Raw genomic sequence first — 20202 nt, 5'->3', positions numbered from 1 at the left:
TCATACTAAATTCATCTTATTTTGTTCCAAACCTGTCCTCTGTGCTTCCTCAACCCCTGCCCCATGCACTTGATTCTTCTAACTGAACATGTTGAGTCCAGGTTCTTCTCCAGCCCCACTGGCTTCCAGAGTCATGCAGTAGCTTCCTAAGTGGTCTTGCAACCACCCTCACCTCTTTTCCTTCTGTTCTCCATTCTGCCACCAGAGTGATCTTTCTTTTTTTTTTTTTTTAAGATTTTATTTATTTATTAGAGAGAATGAGATAGAGAGAGAGCACGAGAGGGGAAAGGGTCAGAGGGAGAAGCAGACTTCCCGCTGAGCAGGGAGCCCGATGTGGGACTCGATCCCGGGACTCCAGGATCATGACCCGAGCCGAAGGCAGTCGCCTAACCAACAGAGCCACCCAGGCGCCCCCAGAGTGATCTTTCTAAAATTAAAACGCTCTGCAATGCCTAGAGGATCAACTTCAGACTCTTAAATGCATCCAAAATTCTCCATGACTTGGCTTCTTCCCCTTCTCAAGAATTTTCTTTGCCCTTTCCTCAAATAAACCTGAGTTTCTAAGTATAACAAACTATTTACAGTTTCCCCAACTGTCCCAACTTTCCTGCTTTTGCACATTTTGAGATTGAAATCACCTGTTGCCTGACTTTTAAGTTGCCATTTGTCCCTCAAAATCCACCTCGAGTCATGGTCTTTATTTTTTTTATTATGTTAATCACCATACATTACATCATTAGTTTCTGATGTAGGGTTCCATGATTTCTTGTTTGAGTATAACACCCAGTGCTCCATGCAGAATGTGCCCTCTTTAATACCCATCACCAGGCTAACCCATCCCCTCACCCCCTCCTCTCTAGAACCCTCAGTTTGTTTCTCAGAGTCCATAGTCTCTCATGGTTCATCTCCCTCTCCGATTCCCCCCTTCATTCTTCCCCTCCTGCTATCTTCTTCTTCTTTTTCTTTTTTTAACATATAATGTATTATTTGTTTCAGAGGTACAGGTCTGTGATTCATCATCAGTCTTACACAATTCACAACGCTCACCATAGCACATGCCCTCCCCAATGTCTATCACCCAGCCACCCCATCCCTCCCACCCCCCACCACTCCAGCAACCCTCAGTTTGTTTCCTGAGATTAAGAATTCCTCATATCAGTGAGGTCATATGATACATGTCTTTCTCTGATTAAGTCATGATCTTTATAAAGTTAATTCTACCCCTTCTTTGAATTCCTTAGGGTTAGTTGATCCTCTTTCCTTTGTACTACTACTGCCCCCCTATTAGAGTGCTTGTGAGCCCCTTAAGGCCATAACTGTGCTGTACTCATCTTTGTATTCCCAGTAACTAGCCTAGTGATTGGCAGAACTTAATTGTTAGTGAGTTTTATTTTGGATATATTTCATTTTGGATGACTAAAGGGCATCCAGACGGAGAAATAAATGTCCAGTTGGAGGAGAGTGGTAGTAGCTGCTATTATTGGCTTAAAAGTAATGGGTGAGGTTCTGCCCAAGAATTATGTAAGAACATAATGGCAAAGTTTAAAAAAAAAAAAGTGCTGAGGTAGGACGTCTCATTTAGGGAAAAGGCAGAGAAAAAGAAGCCAGAAAAAGGAGACTAGGAGGAAGCCGCCCAGAGCAGAAGGGTGGAGCCTGGCATAGAATAGGTGTCCGGTGTATAATATAAAACATCCTGTCTAGCAGAATCAAGCATAATCCCGTGTAGAGACACTGTAACCAAGTTAGTCATACCTTTCAGACCTCATCCTGTGTATAACTATACTACCAAAAGGCGTCATTCATTTTGTAACCCGCTTTTTATACCTATCTCAGGAAACATTCTCAAGTGACCACTCACCTGCATTATTTTTAATGGCATCCCACAGTAGGACCTAGTGGCCTTTCTACATAATGCTCCCCAAGGTGAGAATGGGGAGAGGCAGAGCCCATGAAGTTAGGAAGCCCGGCTGAGCTTTGGGTCGGGGTGGAAGAGTGGGAAAGGGAGGACGAGACCGCCTCCGGGGGAAGCCGGGACCCCGGCCTGCGGGTCGCGGGGCGGCCGGCGGGGGCGCCACGGAGGCGGAGGAAGGGGCGGCGCGGGGCGGCGCGGGGCGGGGCGAGCGCGTAGCGGTTACTCAAGGCGGGCAGTTCAAACCGAAGGAGGGAAACGCGGCGGTCCCACGCGAACCTGGCGTGGGTGTTGCCATAGCCCGGCATCCCTGGGGGCGAGGCGGTGGCTCCTGCCCGGCGCTCCCAGCGGCGGCTGCCTGACTCCCTTCCCGCCTGGCCCCGCGGCCCGGTCGGTGCGGGCGCGCCTCGCTCTCCAGGTGGGCGGGAGTGGGGGGCCCAAGTGTGTGCCGGCTAGCGGGCCTCCCGGCGTCCCCGGGCCCGGCGCCCACTTTGCTTTCCAGGTGCTGGGACTAGAGAGGCGCCCCGAAGCCGATCTCTTGCCCCCTCGCTCCGCTCCAGGTGACGCCCACCCACCCTCCGCCTTTCGGTGGCGTTCTGGGCCCTGGGCCCTGGCGGCGGAGCCGAGGCGACCCCCGTCCCCCCGCCAGCTTGGCCTTGGGAAGGTCCAGGAGGGACGAACAGGGCCAAAAGACGCCCTGGTGAGACCGTTAACCAGCCACCCGCTGACAGCACCTTGGGGGAGTAAATGACCGCGCTGTGGCTTGTTACACTGCATTTTCAGAAAAACCCGAATTTGGGAAGGTTCCTCAGTTCCCAGACTCGCTGGAGAGAACAAGGATATTGAAATTACCATTACCATTATCTGGAGAGCTGAAAGAAATTCAAAATGGTTTAGGCCTTTTCATATGTTAGGAATAATCCCTGAAGCGTGTACTTTATGTACCTTGCCAATCTTAGCAGTCATCATGCTGCTGCAGGTTTCAATTGTCCAAACTAGAGTTTTTAATCGGTAATACTTTGGCATGAGTTTTGAAGGCAAAGTGAAAGATTTTCTTGTTTGGAAGCTCACATAACTGACATCTAAGATCTCAAGATTGACTGATGGTAAGATTTTCCACTTTAACAAATGAAAGTTTGGTTTTAATATAGTTAAGTAGTATTTCATTCTCTAACTTAACAAGTGTTTTTAAACTGAATTATGGTTGACATACAATATTATATTAGTTTCAGGTGTACAACATTAGTGATTCTACATTTTTATACATTATGAAATGATCACATTGATAGGTCTAGTTATCTGTCACTATAAAAATTTACTACATTATTATTCATTGCATTCCCTATGGTATATATTACCTTCCCATGGCTTATTTATTTTATAACTGGAAGTTTGTACCTCTAATTCTTTTCATTTATTTTGACTACCCTTTACCCCCATCCCCTCTGGCAACTTCAGATTTGTTCTCTGTATCTGTGAGTCCGTTCCTGTTTTGTTTGTTCATTTGTTTTGTTTCTTAGATTCCACAATAAGTGAAATCATATGGTATTTGTTTTTGTCTGGCTTATTTCACTTAGCATAATACCCTATGAGTCCATCCATGTTGTCACAAATGACAAGATTTCATTCTTTTTTATGGCAGAGTAATATTTCATTGTGTATATGTACCTCATTTTATCAGTTCATCTATCAATGGACACTTAGGTTGCTTCCATATCTTGGCTATTGTAAATAATACTGCAATGAACACAGAGGTGTACGTGTATCTTTTCAAATTAGTGTTTTCAAATTTTCTTTGGGTAAATACCCAGAAGTGGAATTGCTGGATCATATGATGGTTCTATTTTTGATTTTTTAAGGAACCTCCATACCGTTTCCACAGCGGCTGCACCAATTTGCATTCCCATCAGCAGTGTGTGAAGGTTCCCTTTTCTCCACACCCTTGCCAATTTTTTCTTTTTTGAGAGCACATAGAGATGTGTTCTCAACACTCAGGAGCCTGGTTTTAAAAAATGAGTATCAAGGAGGCTCGTTTGATTAATTAGTGAACTGTTGAATCAGTAAAATTAAGTAAGTCAATGGACATTTCAAAATTTTGCATGAGTCTTTTTAAATGATTTAAAAATTAAGTTTTGAAGAACCAAATTTTGTTTGAGACCAACGCCTTGGGATAGTAGAAAGGTGGACATGATGACAGCAGAGAAAGCACAGTGGAGGCAACTTCAGATCGGTAGATGAACAGAAAAAAAATTAGTGTTTTGTTTATATGTTTATGTTTATATCAAGTGGCCTATGGGTGATAGGGGTAGAGGATATCTGCATCCTTGTTTGTTTCTAACAATTTGCCGGTTTCCCAAATTCTAGCATGGTGAGACACCTAGTGGTAAGGTAGAATAGTTACATTTGCTCTAAAATTTTAGAAGGATTTGTTGACCTAATTTTAACTTATATTTATAGAATGATTCTCAGAGAGAGGAAAATATTCATGGGTGCAGGTATAATTTGGAAGCTCATTATATGTCATTAACTTAATATGTTGGAAACAAAATTGTTTTAAAGTATAACACAAGTTATAGAAAGCAAAGTTTGATTATCTTGGCTGGTAAGCAGTACAGAAGATAGCAGTCATTCTTATGATCTGTGGGGATCTAGATCAGAAGAGAACATGTATGAGATTTACCAGAATTGAATATAGGTTTAAAAGGTTGAAAAACACTTAGATATTTTGCCCAGTGGTAATCTTCCCATGATCATTTTAGCATAAAGAAACTTTTGTTTTGTGGTTGGAGTAGCAATTTGTTGTTGTTGTTGTTTTTAAAAACTCATTCACTTAGGTACTTAACTAGTATAACCTAGGCATAAATATATTACTTTACCATTATAGTCAACTAAAATATATTTTCCCAGGATCTTTTAATAGAGAAAAATCATGTATTTGGTCTGGAGAAAACTTTGAAAAATGACAGTTTTCTTAGTGTTCTTTGAATATTCTGGAGAAATATCAGAAACTATGGTAGTTTTCTCCCCTTCACACTCTTTGAGTTAAGATTTGAGTTTCTAAAAAGAAGGAATGTGATAATACTGTTAAGAAAATGTTAAGGGGTAAAGTATTTCCTGGTGTTATTCCTTACAAATATAATTACTGAGTAACTCAATAAGTAATTACAAGTAATTTACTTGACTTCTGTTCTTGTAATTTCAAGAATATTATAAAGGGTGAGTTTCCCACAAATAGTTGTCTGTTATCTGTGAATTCAAGCCTGCAACTGGACCTGATATCTCAAAATATTTAGAAAATGAGACAAGAATGACATGCCAGGTTTGTAATGGGCCTCTATCTGTGGGGTGCTGGTTCACTTGGGTTAGCTCAAGAAGAATGTATTAGTAATTAACAATCAGCCAAGGAGTCTTTGCAAAGTCATGAGTCTGGGAACTCAGACCTCGAAAATGGTCATGGGGACTGGATTTCTGTGGCAGGCCTATGTCACAAAGATGAATAACATTATCCTGGCATTGCTTAGCCAAGTTGCTGTTAAATCTAGTGGTAGCACCCATGTGACACATTTCCAAAAACATGTTTAAAAATTGGCATATAGTTTTTTAAGCAGCTTTACTTATATACCAGAACTTTGAAGGGAAATATCCAACTGACTAGATATAGGCCAGTACGAATAAGCTAGAATATTAAAACTATAACTCTGTACTTCAGTGCTGTTAAAATTGTAAGGTAATAAAATCTAAAAATGATGCTGCCAGATTTTTTCCTCAAGTGTAGTTCAAGAAAATATTTATGCATGGTGCTTAGGACTATGCTTAACCAAGTAGTCTGTGAATATGTATTGGTTGTTTTGTTTTGTTTTTTATGATGTTAAAAGTTGGGTTAAGTAATGTACACATGAGTATATATTAGAGTAGATTTGTTTTTTTAAGGTAACTTTTCTTATTGCCATAACATTTTCTATTATCCCTATTCACATATTTTTGGATAAGCTGCTAGGCTACTCATTTCAAAGGAAGAATAAAATCTGTTTTCACTCTGTAGAAACATTGTGAAGATGTCAGAGAGACGTTCAAGCCAAGCTTGCAGTGGAGCAGAAAATGAGGTGGACTCTCCTACTGTCAACTTCAAATCCTCCAGATTCAGAGATTTCTGTTCCACATCTTCATTTCAAGATAGTGGCTACAATGAGTTGTTACAACCTTGCAACTTTGGTAGTGCAGATAAAGAATTTTTTGGAAAGAAAGAAAAAGGCCCAACATTAATCCATGAACATCCTGAAACTTCAAATATGGGCTTAACTCATCCTTTAGAATCTCCAACTCAAAAAAAGAGATTTGTCTTTTCTAGGAAGGAAAATGATAAAACTCCAGAACTTTGTGAAACCCCTAAAGTCAGTGGAAAAAAATTTTTACTGCGTAGAAGGTTGGACATATCTTTCTCTCTCCTAAAGGGGTACTGTGAATCACAAAACAGTTCTCTAGAAAGTAGTATAAACCAAGTCCTCAACTTAGAAAAAAATAATCCAAGCTGTGCTGCAAGTTTTCCAAGGCAAACCAATTTTAGTCCTTTAGTTACTAGTACTTTGAAAACAGAAGAAACAACTTCCAGCAGTCAAAAATTGAGACTTAATTTTTCTCAACAGAAGACTTCCACAGTTGATGATTCCAAAGATGACTGTAGCCTATTTGAAGTTGAATGTATATCTCCGATTCAGGGCGATAGTTTTAAAGACTCTATCACATATGACCTTAGTGATAGCAGTCTGTTTGTTAATGATGAGAATACATATCCCAAACTTCTGGGCTCTTCTGCTAGTCGAACATCTTGTGGAACAAATGAGAATTTATGTGTGACTCCAATAAGTAATCTTGTAGCAAACATTAAATATAATGCAAGTCAAAGGCTCTCTCCTTCAGCTGAAGTGAGGGGCAATATTTCAACACCTGAAGACAGTGGTTTTAACTCACTTTGTTTGGATAAATCAGAAGATTCCCTCTCTGACCAGGAGGGTTCTTTTCGAGAACTTTGGAAACATAAGGGAACTGTCAAAGTGGGGGACACCATTAAAAAGTCAGGGCATCTTCGGAGGCTGAGAAGATTGTCTACCCTTCAGGAACAAAGCTCACAGTCTGAGACAGAAAGGGACTCCGACTTGGAAGCAACACCAGCAACTGCTTCAGACACGTCGGAGAATCAGCCGAGCAGTGACAATGAGATTTTAAGCTTTAAGAATTTATCAAAGACCCCAGCCTTGCAGTTAGTGCACGAGCTCTTTATGAGAAACAAAAGAAAAAGATTCCAGCAAAATGGTGCACATGAATTCTTAGAAGAGAAGGATGGGGGGCAAATAGCTGTACTACAGTGTGTACTTGCAGGACTGATTGGCAAGAAAATGGGTATAGAAAAACTGGACATCTTAACGGAATTAAAATATAGAAATTTAAAACACATTCTTGCTATGGTTTTCGATTCCTTGACTGCAGAAAGCCTATGCAGGTAAGAATTTTTTTCTGAAGTAAAACTTCCTTCTTACCACTTTTTTTTTTTTAAGTTGGAAAGCTTTTCTGTGAGTTGAGTAGTTGTCCTGTTTTTTATTCATTTTGTTTTATTATCTCTATCTTTAGTTGTCTTACACTTTATCAAAGGTGGTTTAGTGAGCTTCCTAATAGAGTTCCTTCTGTTTAAAATCCTGTTTTAGGGGCGCCTGGGTGGCTCAGTCAGTTGGGGGTCCCACTCTTGGTTTTGGCTGGAGTCAGGTTGTGGGGTGGAGCCCTGCCTTGTGCTTGGCTCTCAGTGGGGCATCTGCTTGGGGGTTATCTGCCTCTGCCCCTCCCCGCAACCTCTCTCTCTCTCTCTCCCTCTCTTTAAAATAAACAAATAAATCTTAAAAAAAATAAAATCCTGTTTTGGAAGTATCAGTATAGTCTTCTGGATAAAGTTCATGTCACTGTCATTTGGGAAGAGAGTTTCTAAACGTTGAACTTTAAATTTTCAAGATGGCAAACTGTCTTCTGCAAAAGTTATTTACTGATTTAATAGTTCACATCCTATTGTCAGATTGCAAATTGTATTAAAGTTATGACACTTGGTCAGAAACAATGTAAAGTATTATGGTGACTAAGAAATGACAGCATACAAAGGATACCATTTAGTTATTTAATCTAAATTCTAGAATCCAAAATAATGGTTAGCTTCATTTTAGGGCTTAGTTTCTCTAGAGACCAAGGGAATAGGGATTAGTTCATTTTCATTGCTAACAGGGCAGTGGAAGGTAATTACTTTTGGGAATTTCAAGGAATTAGAAACTGAAGTATTTGTGTTAACAGAGATTTCAGTGTATTGGATGCTGCTACATAATTAAAGAGAAACAGACATTTAGGAGTACTGAAGGAAGGAATGAGGGTTATAAAGACTAACGTGAGACTGTGTTCATACTGGCAATTTTGGGGAGTTGCAGGACTATCAGAAGACAAGATCTTTGGGAATGCCATGACCAGGAAGGAGGGAAGCCTGTAGAACAAGACTTCTGCAAGGTGACGGTTGACGGAGGACATGCAGGAGAGTTTGTGAATTTGTTTTTTGATAGAGATATGTCAAGAGTTTGGTTCATAGAATCCTTGCTGTTTTTATGGCCACTGCTTCTATTAAAGCCCTTCTTCACCTTTCCTCCACAAATTAATTGTAGGCTACTGTAGAGAATTGTAGAATTTCATAGCTGGAAGTCTTCTGAGACATCTAGTTTAATCACATATTTTGCAGATGAGGAAACTGTGTTCCAAAGAAGTTAAGTACCTGCCAACAGTCATTCAAGGAGATAGGAATGTATCTGGGTCTTTAATTGAGCCCTCTGATTTTTTTTTCTTTTTTTTTTTTTTTAAGAAAGGGAGAGGTGGAGGCAGGGGCAGAAGCAGAGAGAGAATCTTCAGCTGACTCCACACTGGGCGTGGAGCCCAATGCCAGGCTTGATCCCATGACCCTGAGATCATGACCTGAGCTGAAATCAAGAGTCAGACGCTTAACTAACTGAGCCACCCAGGTGCCCTGAGCCCTCTGATTTCCAATCCAATACTGCCTCACAAACTCATATTAAGATTTAAGGCCTTTCTAAATAAACTTGACTGGGAATGTACGTGGTGTAACACAAGTAGGATAATAAACAGATCAGTGTACCTGTATGTATGTGCCTTTAAAAAAAGTTTGAATGAGATAAATTATTTGTTTAAAAAATCAAGGAGATGGCTGAAATATAGGAAGTTTATTTTTATATGCTGTAGTATTTGGATAGAGACCAATTAAAAACTTGGGTGATATTTTTGGTTGCTCACTTCTGGGAGCATTTGATATTCGGTCATATTTTTGTAGTTACCACTTTTCCACACCCCTCCAAATGTATAGTATTTGTACTGCAGAATGCATGTATAATGTTAGCAGTGTTTATTCTTGGTAATGTGAGAGATTACGGTCATTTGAAATAACTGTGGCAAATAACCAATTGCATAGTTCATTTCTTCCCCATTTAGAGGTGACTTTCTGCCTTTTCCTCTCCATCAATCTGATATAAGACACATTTATTGGCTTAGGGAGAGGCAAGACAATTGAAGTGGCCATGGTAACTGAAGGACAGTATTACCCCCAGAACTTTTTTGAATTGTCTGATCTTATTCCCTTTGAGTGATTTGAGTTAGAGTAATAAAAAAGACCAGAATAACAGCTGAGAGATTATCTTTTCTTTCATAATTAGTATAGCCAAGGTTATTGATAAATAGGCAGCCACTGGATATAAATTGAGGGTTTTTTTTTTTTTTTTTTGGTTACTTCATTCTCATCAACTTTGGTTTCTAAAATAGGAACTTTCTAGTGCTACCCATCATAACGATTGTTATTTGGCACTTAGTACATCCAATGAATTATTGATAGTTCTTCTGTTTGTGGGGGGATGGGTTAGCCTGGTGATGGGTATAAAAGAGGGCACATATTGGGGCGCCTGGGTGGCTCAGTTGGTTAAGCGGCTGCCTTCGGCTCAGGTCATGATCCTGGGGTCCTCGGATCGAGCCCTGCATTGGGCTCCCTGCTCGGCAGAGAGCCTGCTTCTCCCTCTCCCTCTGCCTGCCACTCTGCCTACTTGTGCTCTCTCTCTCTCTGTCAAATAAATAAATAAAATCTTAAGAAAAAAAAGAGGGCACATATTGAATGGAGCACTGGGTGTTATACGCAAACAATGAATCATGGAACACTACATCAAAAACTAATGATGTAATGTATGGTGGTTAACATAACATAATAAAAAATGTCTAATAAAAAATGATAGCTTTGTTAAGTACTTTCATAGGAGGAATAGATAAACACCTCTTGTGCTGTATGGATGATAATCATTTTCTACATGTTGTGTTCCAAATTTTTGTCTCACATTTGAAGTTAAATCCTCTTAATCAGTCTCCCAGTGGACTCATATTGGCTTTATATGAAACTATGCTTTTCCCTTAACTATTTGTAAGATAATAACCTGTCAGTATAATGCTGGCATATACTTAATATTTTAATGACAATTCTTTCATATGGTGAAACAGTATGGAACAACAATGTAGATCAAGTCATAATTTTAATGTAAATTTTTAGGTTTAAATTTACTGTCCAAATCTTTAAAACAAGTTTTTCTTATTAATTGTGGTATGCAAAAATGGAATAATTTTGTGGAACATATACAATATAAAGACCAATCATTTTGTTGCAGTGTTTGGAAAGTGAGCAGAAATTGGCGAGAAATTATTGTTCAAGATAAAAAAGCAAATCGGAGGAGGAAATGTTATATCTCACAACTGAAAGCAGATTCTGAGGTAATGTATATAATACTTTTCTCAAATGGATTTGTAAAATAATCTCATATTGCTGGACAACCTAATTTGGTTTTCCTGCTATCTTTTAACCCTTTTCATTTAGCAAACATTCACACATGAATGTTTTACTTCTCTCAAACTCCATTTCCTTCCAGTCCATAAGTGGAGTAGACTACCTAGCATCAGGAGCGTCTTGTAGGGTTTTGTTGTTCAGGTGTGTGTGCTGTTAGCAGGGTTTGAATACCAGTGCTATGCTGGATCCTATTCATAATTAGATATCCTTAAAGCATTTTCTATCTAGTCTTTTGAGTGGATATTATGTGCCAATTGCTCAGATTACAATGGTGAACCTTTCTGAAATGGTCCCTGCTCTCTTGGAACTCATGCCCCATGACTTGAGATATTAGTCAACAGGGGATTATAATACAGGTGTGTTAGAGGAAGCCCAGAGTTTGTTCTATTAGATCATTTAAAAGGAGTATTTGACACTGGAGAATCAAGAGAAGGCTTTTCAGAAACAGTGCAACTCCGCTGAGACCCGATGGATGAGGAATGAGTGGCTAGCCAGGTGAAGACAGGGAGGAGTGTTTCAGCAGAGAGAATAGCATAGAGGGAGGCCTGCAAATGAGTGAGTGTGGCAGAGTAGTACTGGGGAAGCATCATAAGCTTGTATTTTCTTGAAGATTTGGGAACCAGCTTTGAATTGACAGGAAAAGTCCTGCAGAAGCTGATTTATTCTTCCTAGTGACACTACTTTGTGTACTAGGCATCTGATGACTCTGGCCCTGTACGTATTGTATATGCAGCTTTTAGACCTTTCTTAGCCATTAAATACCAAAAGAAACCACGAGAGTTCACTCTCTTATCCTTGTTCTAGTAAAAAGTCTTTAATAACATAAGTAAATTTCTAATTTGACAAAATATAATAATTGAGGTGATACATGGTGTAAACAAATATAAATACCTAGATACAGATTGGTGGGTTTCTCATTACAATGAAATATTAGGGACTGCACTTAACTAAAATGTTGACTTTCTATTTTACTTTGAAGAACAGTGTTACCTTCTCGCCTACGATATTGCCTTACAACTTGCTCACAGCTCCTGGCTACTTACTGCTGCAGCTTCTGGGCCTGGGAGCTTATACTAGAGAAAATATTTGCCTTCTTAACTTCGTATTTTTTAGAGTGCTGCTCTATGTGCTAAGGACTAAATTTTTTTAGGGCGCCTGGGTGGCTCAGTTGGTTAAGTGTCTGCCTTCGGCTCAGGTCATGGTCCCAGGGTCCTGGAATTGAGTCCTGCATGGGGCTCCCTGCTCGTTGGGGAGCCTGCTTCCCCCTTTCCCTCTGCCTGCCGCTCCCCCTGCCTGTGCTCTCTCTCTCTCTCTGACAAACAAATAAAACAGCAGAGAGGGAGGCTGAAGCAGACTCCCCACTGAGCAGGGAGCCAGACTCAGGATTGGATCCCAGGACCCTGAGATCGTGACCCGAGCGGAAGGCAGATGCTTAACTGACTGAGCCGCCCAGGTGCCCCCCAAAAAACAATTTTTAAGCAAGCATCTATTAATATTAAACTATCACCTCCAGGTACATGTACAAAGAAAGAAACATGGTTGTGTTTGGCAACACTTCAGGTAATTCCAGATAAAATATTCATATCCGGGCCACCACTTTTTTTTTTCCAACTTTATTTCTTAAAGGACTATACGTTTTTCCTTACTTTAACTTTTTTCTTATTTTGGTTTGCTTTTTAAATTTTTTTTTCATAGTAAAACAAGTACATGGTTTAAAAAGTCAAACTGGACTATGAGGCTTATAACAAAACACATTCTCTTACCTGTCTCTTCCTACTCTTGATTCTTGTCCCAAGTTAATCACTTTCAACTCTTCAGTTGTTCCTTTTGAGATTTACCTCCACGTTTCTAAATAGCATGGCTTTCCTCCTATTTCTTGGCTTTTATCTTTGAAGAGTTTTTCTCTAACTTCTCACCATTCCTACCACTACCTGCCCGCCCGCCCCTCTCTCTGAACTACCACTACCTCCCCGCCCGCCCGTCTCTGAACTCCTTTCTCCTTTTCTCCTCACTAATGTAACCACACCACCATTTGGGAGTGAATCAGAAACAAGTGCTGACATTATTAAGACTGTATTGAGATTATGAGTTTGTTGACTGCTGAAACATGCAGTACACTACGATTACACCTTTTTTCCTATATAACTTTTTTTTCCAGAGTTAATAATTGCCCAGTTTCTTTCTTTTGTTTTGCTTAGTGTTTCTCTGTACAGATCCCCGATTCATCTCCTATTATCCACCAGAACTGGAAATCTCCTCTGTGTAAGTCCAGACAAATCAGGTATTCTTCCTGTTCCTTCTTTTCCCTAGAGACATCCTTCCTGGTGCACTTTGCCCTCCTATTCTGATATGGACTGGTTACTTTCCACATGAACTCTCCTAATGTATATCATTAACCCAAACAGAAACATTGTAAGACAGAGTTGTTTGATAGTTTTCCTCATACTTGTGTAATGTCTCTGAAAGCTCCTTATGTATAGAAGTTAGAAGGCAAACAGCAGCTACGTGTAATAGGATCTCAATTTCATCTATTTGCTTTGCAACCATGAGAATGAATGTTAGAATTGGGATATGGCTTTTCCATTGAATTTCTTAATTTACTGTATTCCTCACTGTTTTTTATAATTATGGAAATGAACAACCACATGGTGACTCCACTCTCACATTTAAGTATTTTCTGGTAACATGATGTGACTGTGTTTGAAAAATTTTGGCCTTCGTGAACATGTGCCTTGGTTGACTTCTTTGCCTCCTATTGCTCAGAGATGGAAGCACATTTTAAACTCTACAAGGCCTGGGATTAGACTGTTTTATTCACTTGACACCTTTAGGAGTTCTATAAATATTTGTTAAATAAATGAAGGTTTATTCTGTGGCTGAAATGTGTTTCAACAGTGTATCTCTATTCATTTTGTTGGTTCATACACAATCACCGTGTTTACCAATTGCATCGAATCCATCAAAATTTTGGTGTGCTCTTTTATCGTGTGTGTGTGTCCTAGGCTGCAAATTATTTATACAAATGTACTATAAAGAAATGTACTGAGTCCTTGAAAAAGTTCAGTTGTATTCATTCTAATTTTGGCAAACCAATGTTCATCCATTACACTTATGCATATGTTGTTAAACTGTTAATCATGGAATTTTCCATGACCAGCTAATCTTATTTCCTATACTTATCCTACTATAATTTCTCTTATTTTCTCTCTCCTCACTTTTAGGAGCCAATTGTGGCAAAGGGAAACTCTCAAGGGAGAGGAAGCACAGTTTTAGTTAGACACATGAGGAAATTCACTCTCAGTACATTTTATTTTGATAATTGGTTAAGAAGGCCAATTTGTTAAAAAACAAAAACAAAAACCCAATTTTTTCCCGTTATCAACCTCAGCAAAATAGAGGGCTTACTGAAAATATTTCTTGGCTGAATATTTAAGTAATGTGGAAATCCAGTTCAGAGAAGAGATACCTTTTTTTCTCCTTTTAAAATACCTAAGCATGTTTATTACAATGTAAGTATAAAAATGACTCCAGTATTTACATGTATTGTAAAAACTAGCCAAACCAATTGGATTTCATGGTCTAACCAGTACCATTATTCTTCTGACATGTGGCTAAGGTAAGAAACCTTCAAAGAATTCCATGATATCCCATAGTAAACTTTACAAAGATTCACCTCTTCTTAAACCTTGACTTAAAAGAGGGGTTGGCAAACTCCAGTCTGTGGGCCAAATCCTGTCCATCACTTCTGTTTTTAAAGTAAGTTGCATTGGAACACAGCCTTGCTCTTTCATTTACGTATCTCTACAGCTGCTTTTGGTAAAATGGCAGTTGAGTAGCTGTGACTATCTGGCCTGCAAAACGTTAAATATATACCGTCTGGCCCTTTTCAGGAAAAGTTTTCCAACCCATACCTTAAGCAGAAAAAGAACCCATCGTGTAAGCTTAAAGCTAACACTTCTTGTTTTAATTTCGTTCATTTATATTTCTTTGACATTTAAGTGTTAGCTGAGAGAAAATTTTTTGTCTAGAAGGGAAAGTTTAGGGGGAAAATTCTAATGGAATTTAGTGTGAAATCACTTTCAATATTTAAATACATGTGCATCAGAGAACTGTTCCGGAACTTTTGACATTACAGTACTGACCCCTCTTATCTTTTACGGCAGGGGGCTATATTAAATGTTGAGGATGCTGCCACTCGGCTCCATCTTTTAAATCGATCAGCTTTAAGATCTGTACAAGCTCAGGCTAGGATACCAGGTTTTCAGAAAGGAGAAGTTTCAACATTTTCTCCTTGGGGAGAAGTTTTGACACCTACAGCAAGCTCTTCTGTTACTCCCTTAAGTAGTAAACAAGATGAATATGTTAAGGTGAGTATTTCTCATAAGTTATTAGAAATACATATTGAGAGTTTGAAATAAAGTGATTCTCTGTGTGAAACTGGAAGATTCAGTGTGTATGCTTTCACTGCAGGTTGCCAAAACACTATTTATTGATGAAGCATTAAAACCTTGCCCCAGGTGCCAATCCCCTGCTAAGTACCAGCCGTATAAGAAAAGGGGACTGTGCAGCAGTACAGCCTGTGGTTTTGACTTTTGTGTGTTATGTTTGTGTGCTTATCATGGGTCTGAAGAATGTAGTAGAGGAGCAGCGAAGCCGAGAAATAGGAAAGATGCTCTTCCAGGAAGTGCCCAGAGTAAGCGGAATTTAAAACGCCTTTGAGGAGACTCTCAAATAAAAGAAGCATTCCCCCTAAACAGCGTTTTGTCTGACTTAAAATTATGAATATTTTGAAAGCATGCAACATTTCCCATTAATGACAGATGGTGATTTATTTCCTATTTTGTATATATCATAATCTATGTCTGTATTCTTTAAAGTGATGAGTTTGAAAAAATTTTATTTTACTGTGTCACATTTTCCCATTTTAATAAGTGTTTTTAAATAAAGAGTTTTTAATGTTGTCATATATATGTATTTAACTGTTTCATGTAACCTTTGAAAATTGTGCATTTCATCACTTTGTGTTGAAATGTTCTTCGATCACTTTTTAAAAATAGTTTTCCAAGTAATATTACAAATTTTGAACTTGAGACAGATGGCGTTATAGATTTGGAAAATGAGTATTTGACTGAAATGAAATATAAATAAAATGTTTTCAGAAGTTCTATTGAATTTACTCTATAATTTCTATCTTGTAATTTAGCGAGTGTCATATGTGAGCACACTTCTGGTTAAATAAAATTTACTTAATATTGATTACTAAGAAGACATAAAAACTAAGTTGTTAGACATATGTTGTTAATTCACAATGAGAGTCTCAGTCAGTTAATAAACCCTTGTAAGTCCTGCATTTCATTTAAGCGTTTTTTAAAATTCCAGAACTATAATCGCAGATTCCATTTGTTTAATCTAGCTTGGGTATCACTATTGTGATAAATTTGCGCGAGTTAGAAAAGATTGTTGTTGGTTTTTCTTTTCTCAACAGTTAGTTTTACATTGGGTTTCTTAAATAAGAAAATTTACTGAATTGTTTATAATGTACCTCTTTCCAAAAATGGTTGGAGGTAGCATGTTTCATTTATAGAATAGCAGCAAGAAAGAGGTAAGTTCTATTGTTGAACATATTACTAAGACCAGGGGAAAATTTGAAGATGGTTTCATATTTTATTTGTTTGTCTTTAGGTAACTGTTGTGGGTATATGTCTGTGTACACACTATACACACAGATTTTTAAAATGTAGCTCTTACACAGTATTTTAATAAGACAGTCTTAAAGTGTGAATTACGTATAGATATATCTGGTTTTTTTAATTATTAAAAAGATTTTATTGGGGTGCCTGGGTGGCTCAGTCGTTAAGTGTCTGCCTTCATCTCAGGTCATAGTCCCAGGGTCCTGGGATTAAGTCCCACATCGGGCTCCCTGCTCTGCGGGAAGCCTGCTTCTCCCTCTCCCACTCCCCCTGCTTGTGTTCCTGCTCTTGCTATCTCTCTCTCTGTCAAGTAAATAAAATCTTTTTTTTTTTTAAAGATTATTTATTTTAGAGAGTCAGGGACAGGTGAGTGGGGCTAGGCGCAGAGGGAGAGGGATAAGCAGACTCTGTGTGGAGCTCGATATGGGGCTCCATCCTACCACCCTGAGATCATGACCTGAACTGAAATCAAGGGTCGGACACTCAACCAACTGAGCCAGCCAGGCGCCCCTAGATATAAATATATTTGGAAAAATCTGCCCTAAATTTTAATTTGTTGTTTAACTCACTAAAAATTTTAGCTGCTAAATATTACATTTTATCTATATCTTTTCTAATTCCACAAAGAATTTTTGGAGGCTAAATATAAATATAAGTAAATTGTTGGTTGTCTTTAATAATTTACCCAGTCTATACATTTTATATCAAATTTTCTGATTCAGTTGATTCTAATCAAGTTTAATTCTCAGTGTCTACTTAATTTCCTGAGGTATCTTCCACATCAGGGTCAATATACTTATTAATATTTTTAATAAACATTGTTAATTGAAGTTTCTTTGCATTTAGAAAACTTATTCCCAGTCTTGATTCTTTTAATTTATGAAGACAACTCTTTGATATAGTTTGACTACCTGTCTTGACCTCTCTTTCTGGGGCTTAGATCAAATCATATCCTCTTCTGTCATATGAACATTTTTGCTATTTTATGCTCTTGACTTCTGCCTGGCCTAAATGCCGTTCTAGAAGTGACTTCTTAAGTTGTAAAAATCACAGATCCAGTTTCATGGTATGTTTTTTAAAAATGAAATGCAAGATTTTTTATTTTATATAATTTAAAATGTTTATTTCCCAATATCCTATGGATTTTTATTATTCTATTACAGAAAATGAAAAAGGAAGGATAAGCATTTCTTTTGCCTCCTTATACTTGAAATTGTCAGTATTACAATGTGAGAATCTGGAATCCTATCTCCTGTCCATTAGGAAGCACTTTGCATCTGTCTTATGTGGTACAGTCACACTGCCTTCTCTGTGTGATCACCTTTGTGGTCTTGTAGCAACTCAGTCCATTCGAATGTAATATTTTATCTTACTCTACTGTTGAAAATGTAGATTTTACCACGTTTTGTTTTAGAAATCAATAATCTCCATGTATTCTTGTCTACCGCAGGTACTGTTAACAATGGAGTTTCAAATTTTTTATATTTCTGGTTTTGATTGGGATTTGAGTACCATGATCAAGTAGTTATGAGTAAAACAGTATAAGGACTCAGTACCACATATTTTAATGATTTCATAATAAAAATTCTGAAGAAAGATCAGAGTAGGAATTTGAAAGATAAGCTTTTTACTGGTAAGCTTTATATTTGTGATGGGGTTAAGAGGTAGGTTAACTAGAAGAAAATCATACAGTTTCCAGAATAACTTTATTAAACAAAGGCTTTAGCTATCCAGAAAATAATCAGCATTCTCCAAATTATTGTAAATGACTACGTATTGTAGTAGCAGCTGTATGCTCCGGTAGCGTCTTGTGCTTCCCCTGTCACAGCACTTAGTTTACTTTATTCAAATTGTTTGTTAATTTTCTTTCCCCATGAGCCTATCAGCTCTGTGAAGACCTGGACCATATCATGTTTGATTTAAATGCTGTTGCATCCCTAGCACCTTGCCCAGTGCCAGGCAACTAGAAGGTGCTCAATAAGTATTTATTGAATGAGTCGATTTTTAAGTACTACTAGTATTTTTATCGAGTAAACGCTTTCAACTCTTTGCTATGATGTTAATTTCATAATATTTGATCTTAGTGATTAATGCTTCATGACACAAAAAAGTGAGATCTAAATGATTTCTTAAATTGCTTCACACATGTAATCAGTGGATTTGTTTGGCTTACTCCTTCTTTTAGCTACTGTTCTTACAGTTTGTGAAAGTGTAATGGAAAGAGCTCTAGACTAGGAGTCAAAAACCCGGAGTGGGTATTCTAAACTACTTGCCAGCTATGCCCTTATGCAGGTAGCTTATTGATTCTGAGCCTATTTCTTCTGTCTATAAATGAGAGAAATTAAGAGAGTTGATCACTGTTGAAACTCTAAGTGTTACACTAATCTGTATGGCTATGTGTTTGGCTAAAATATGAATAGAATAAAACAAAATACCATTTGTGGGGAGAGAATATATGATCTTGATATCATTAGCATTATGCTCAATGAAACTATAAAACCAGCCTCTAACTTGCTTGTAAAAAATGTCTGCTTGAAAAAAAATTCATCTAATCATAAATTGAGTGTTTACTATGGATAGACAGTGTCCTAAGTCCCTTACGTGTGTTAAACTCATTTATTCCTCACATTGACTCTATAAGGCAATTGTTATCTTATTCCTTTTACATATCAGGAAGCCAAGAATTGGGTTAAAACATCTAAGATCACTTAGGCAACAAGTGCGGGAGCCAAGATTCTACCAGAGGTAGCCTGCCACTTGTACATGACAAAACTCTGCAGAATCCCTGTTGATAAATTCAATATGCATATAATTACCATGTCTTAAATAGAAGATTGTTTTGCCATTAAAGGAAAATCTATTGGTATGTCAGGAAAAAAAATTCTAACTTAAAACAGTTCTGCCATAAAGTAGTTCCTTAGCTCCGTAGTTCCTCACAACTTTATAATTTGAAAAACTAAATGAATTGCATGAATATACTATTATCTGAGAGCTCAGTTCCAGAAAAAGACTTAGCTCCAGTCCCAAGGTCTTTGTAATCTAAAGACACAAGTCATGAAAATAAGTATTAACACATTCCAGTCATTACTGCCTTCTTACAGATTTTGATTATTGAGTGAAAGTAATTAGAACAAATTTAGCAGTTATTGATAGGTCTACTCTGCATTTCCAAGAAGATTCCAATGCAAGAGGGATGATTAAATTTGGCACTTTCTTTTTGTATTTTTTCCCACTTCTTAATAAGGACATAAGGGAAAGAAGGAGTGTTAAATCTGGGGAAAATCAACACTTTACCTTCTACTGATTTAGGATAAGAATCTACCTTTCCCCACTGTGGTCTGCCCCCTTGACAGCCTTGTTAGCTAATGGGCAGGAATATTTTTTTCTTTTTGACTTCCACTTGTCTCCAGGAAAGACAGGAATTTCCTATTTTTCATTCCCTAGTTTGAAAAATAAATGGTCAGAAACTTGTGATAAGTGATATAAAGAGAAACAACACTTTAAAAGTTACCTGATTATTTTATACTAGCATTTCTATGGGCACAAATATGGATGTTTACAATTATTCCAGTTATTTAAATACTTAATAATGTCTTAAGGATTTGTTAGCAATAATTTAAGGGTAGAAGTGCTATTGAGAAAACAGTTTTGATACTTACCTAGCACAGTGTAAAGCTAAGTTTTTCCATTACCTT

General features: G+C 38.0%; 1 protein-coding gene across 7 annotated transcripts; it reads left to right on the top strand.

The window, feature by feature from the left end:
* The first annotated feature begins 2154 nt into the window (after positions 1-2154).
* FBXO43 (F-box protein 43) lies at positions 2155-15912 on the top strand. Of its 7 annotated transcripts, none has more exons than XR_012378276.1 (5): positions 2155-3015; positions 5952-7406; positions 10642-10744; positions 14039-14433; positions 14981-15061. XR_012378276.1 is itself a non-coding variant. In XM_025870910.2 (5 exons), exons 2-5 carry the CDS (start codon positions 5965-5967, stop codon positions 15534-15536), a joined length of 1998 nt encoding a protein of 665 aa, XP_025726695.1. In that variant the 5' UTR covers positions 2155-3015; positions 5952-5964; the 3' UTR covers positions 15537-15912. The 7 variants fall into 7 exon arrangements, 6 of the variants coding, with proteins under 6 accessions (XP_025726695.1, XP_073749138.1, XP_073749140.1 ...); XM_025870910.2 differs by lacking the exon at positions 14039-14433 and adding an exon at positions 15288-15912 and having other exon boundaries at positions 14981-15184; XM_073893037.1 differs by lacking the exon at positions 14039-14433 and adding an exon at positions 15268-15470 and having other exon boundaries at positions 14981-15184.
* The last annotated feature ends 4290 nt before the right edge of the window (positions 15913-20202 follow it).

The sequence above is a fragment of the Callorhinus ursinus genome, unplaced genomic scaffold (genome assembly GCF_003265705.2).
Source record: "Callorhinus ursinus isolate GAN/ISIS: 27379988/994484 unplaced genomic scaffold, GSC_fseal_2.0 scaffold5, whole genome shotgun sequence".
Lineage (NCBI taxonomy): Eukaryota > Metazoa > Chordata > Mammalia > Carnivora > Otariidae > Callorhinus > Callorhinus ursinus.
Note: the sequence above shows the minus strand (reverse complement) of the source record. Positions and strands in the feature narration are given on the sequence as shown.

What these genes read in the sequence shown, in the direction of transcription:
- FBXO43 (XM_025870910.2), top strand. Translation starts at nt 5,965, where the DNA reads ATGTCAGAGAGACGTTCAAGCCAAGCTTGCAGTGGAGCAGAAAATGAG. An exon ending in ACTGCAGAAAGCCTATGCAG is followed by an intron (nt 7,407 to 10,641) that starts GTAAGAATTTTT and finishes ATTTTGTTGCAG; the next exon opens with TGTTTGGAAAGTGAGCAGAA. An exon ending in AACTGAAAGCAGATTCTGAG is followed by an intron (nt 10,745 to 14,980) that starts GTAATGTATATA and finishes CTTTTACGGCAG; the next exon opens with GGGGCTATATTAAATGTTGA.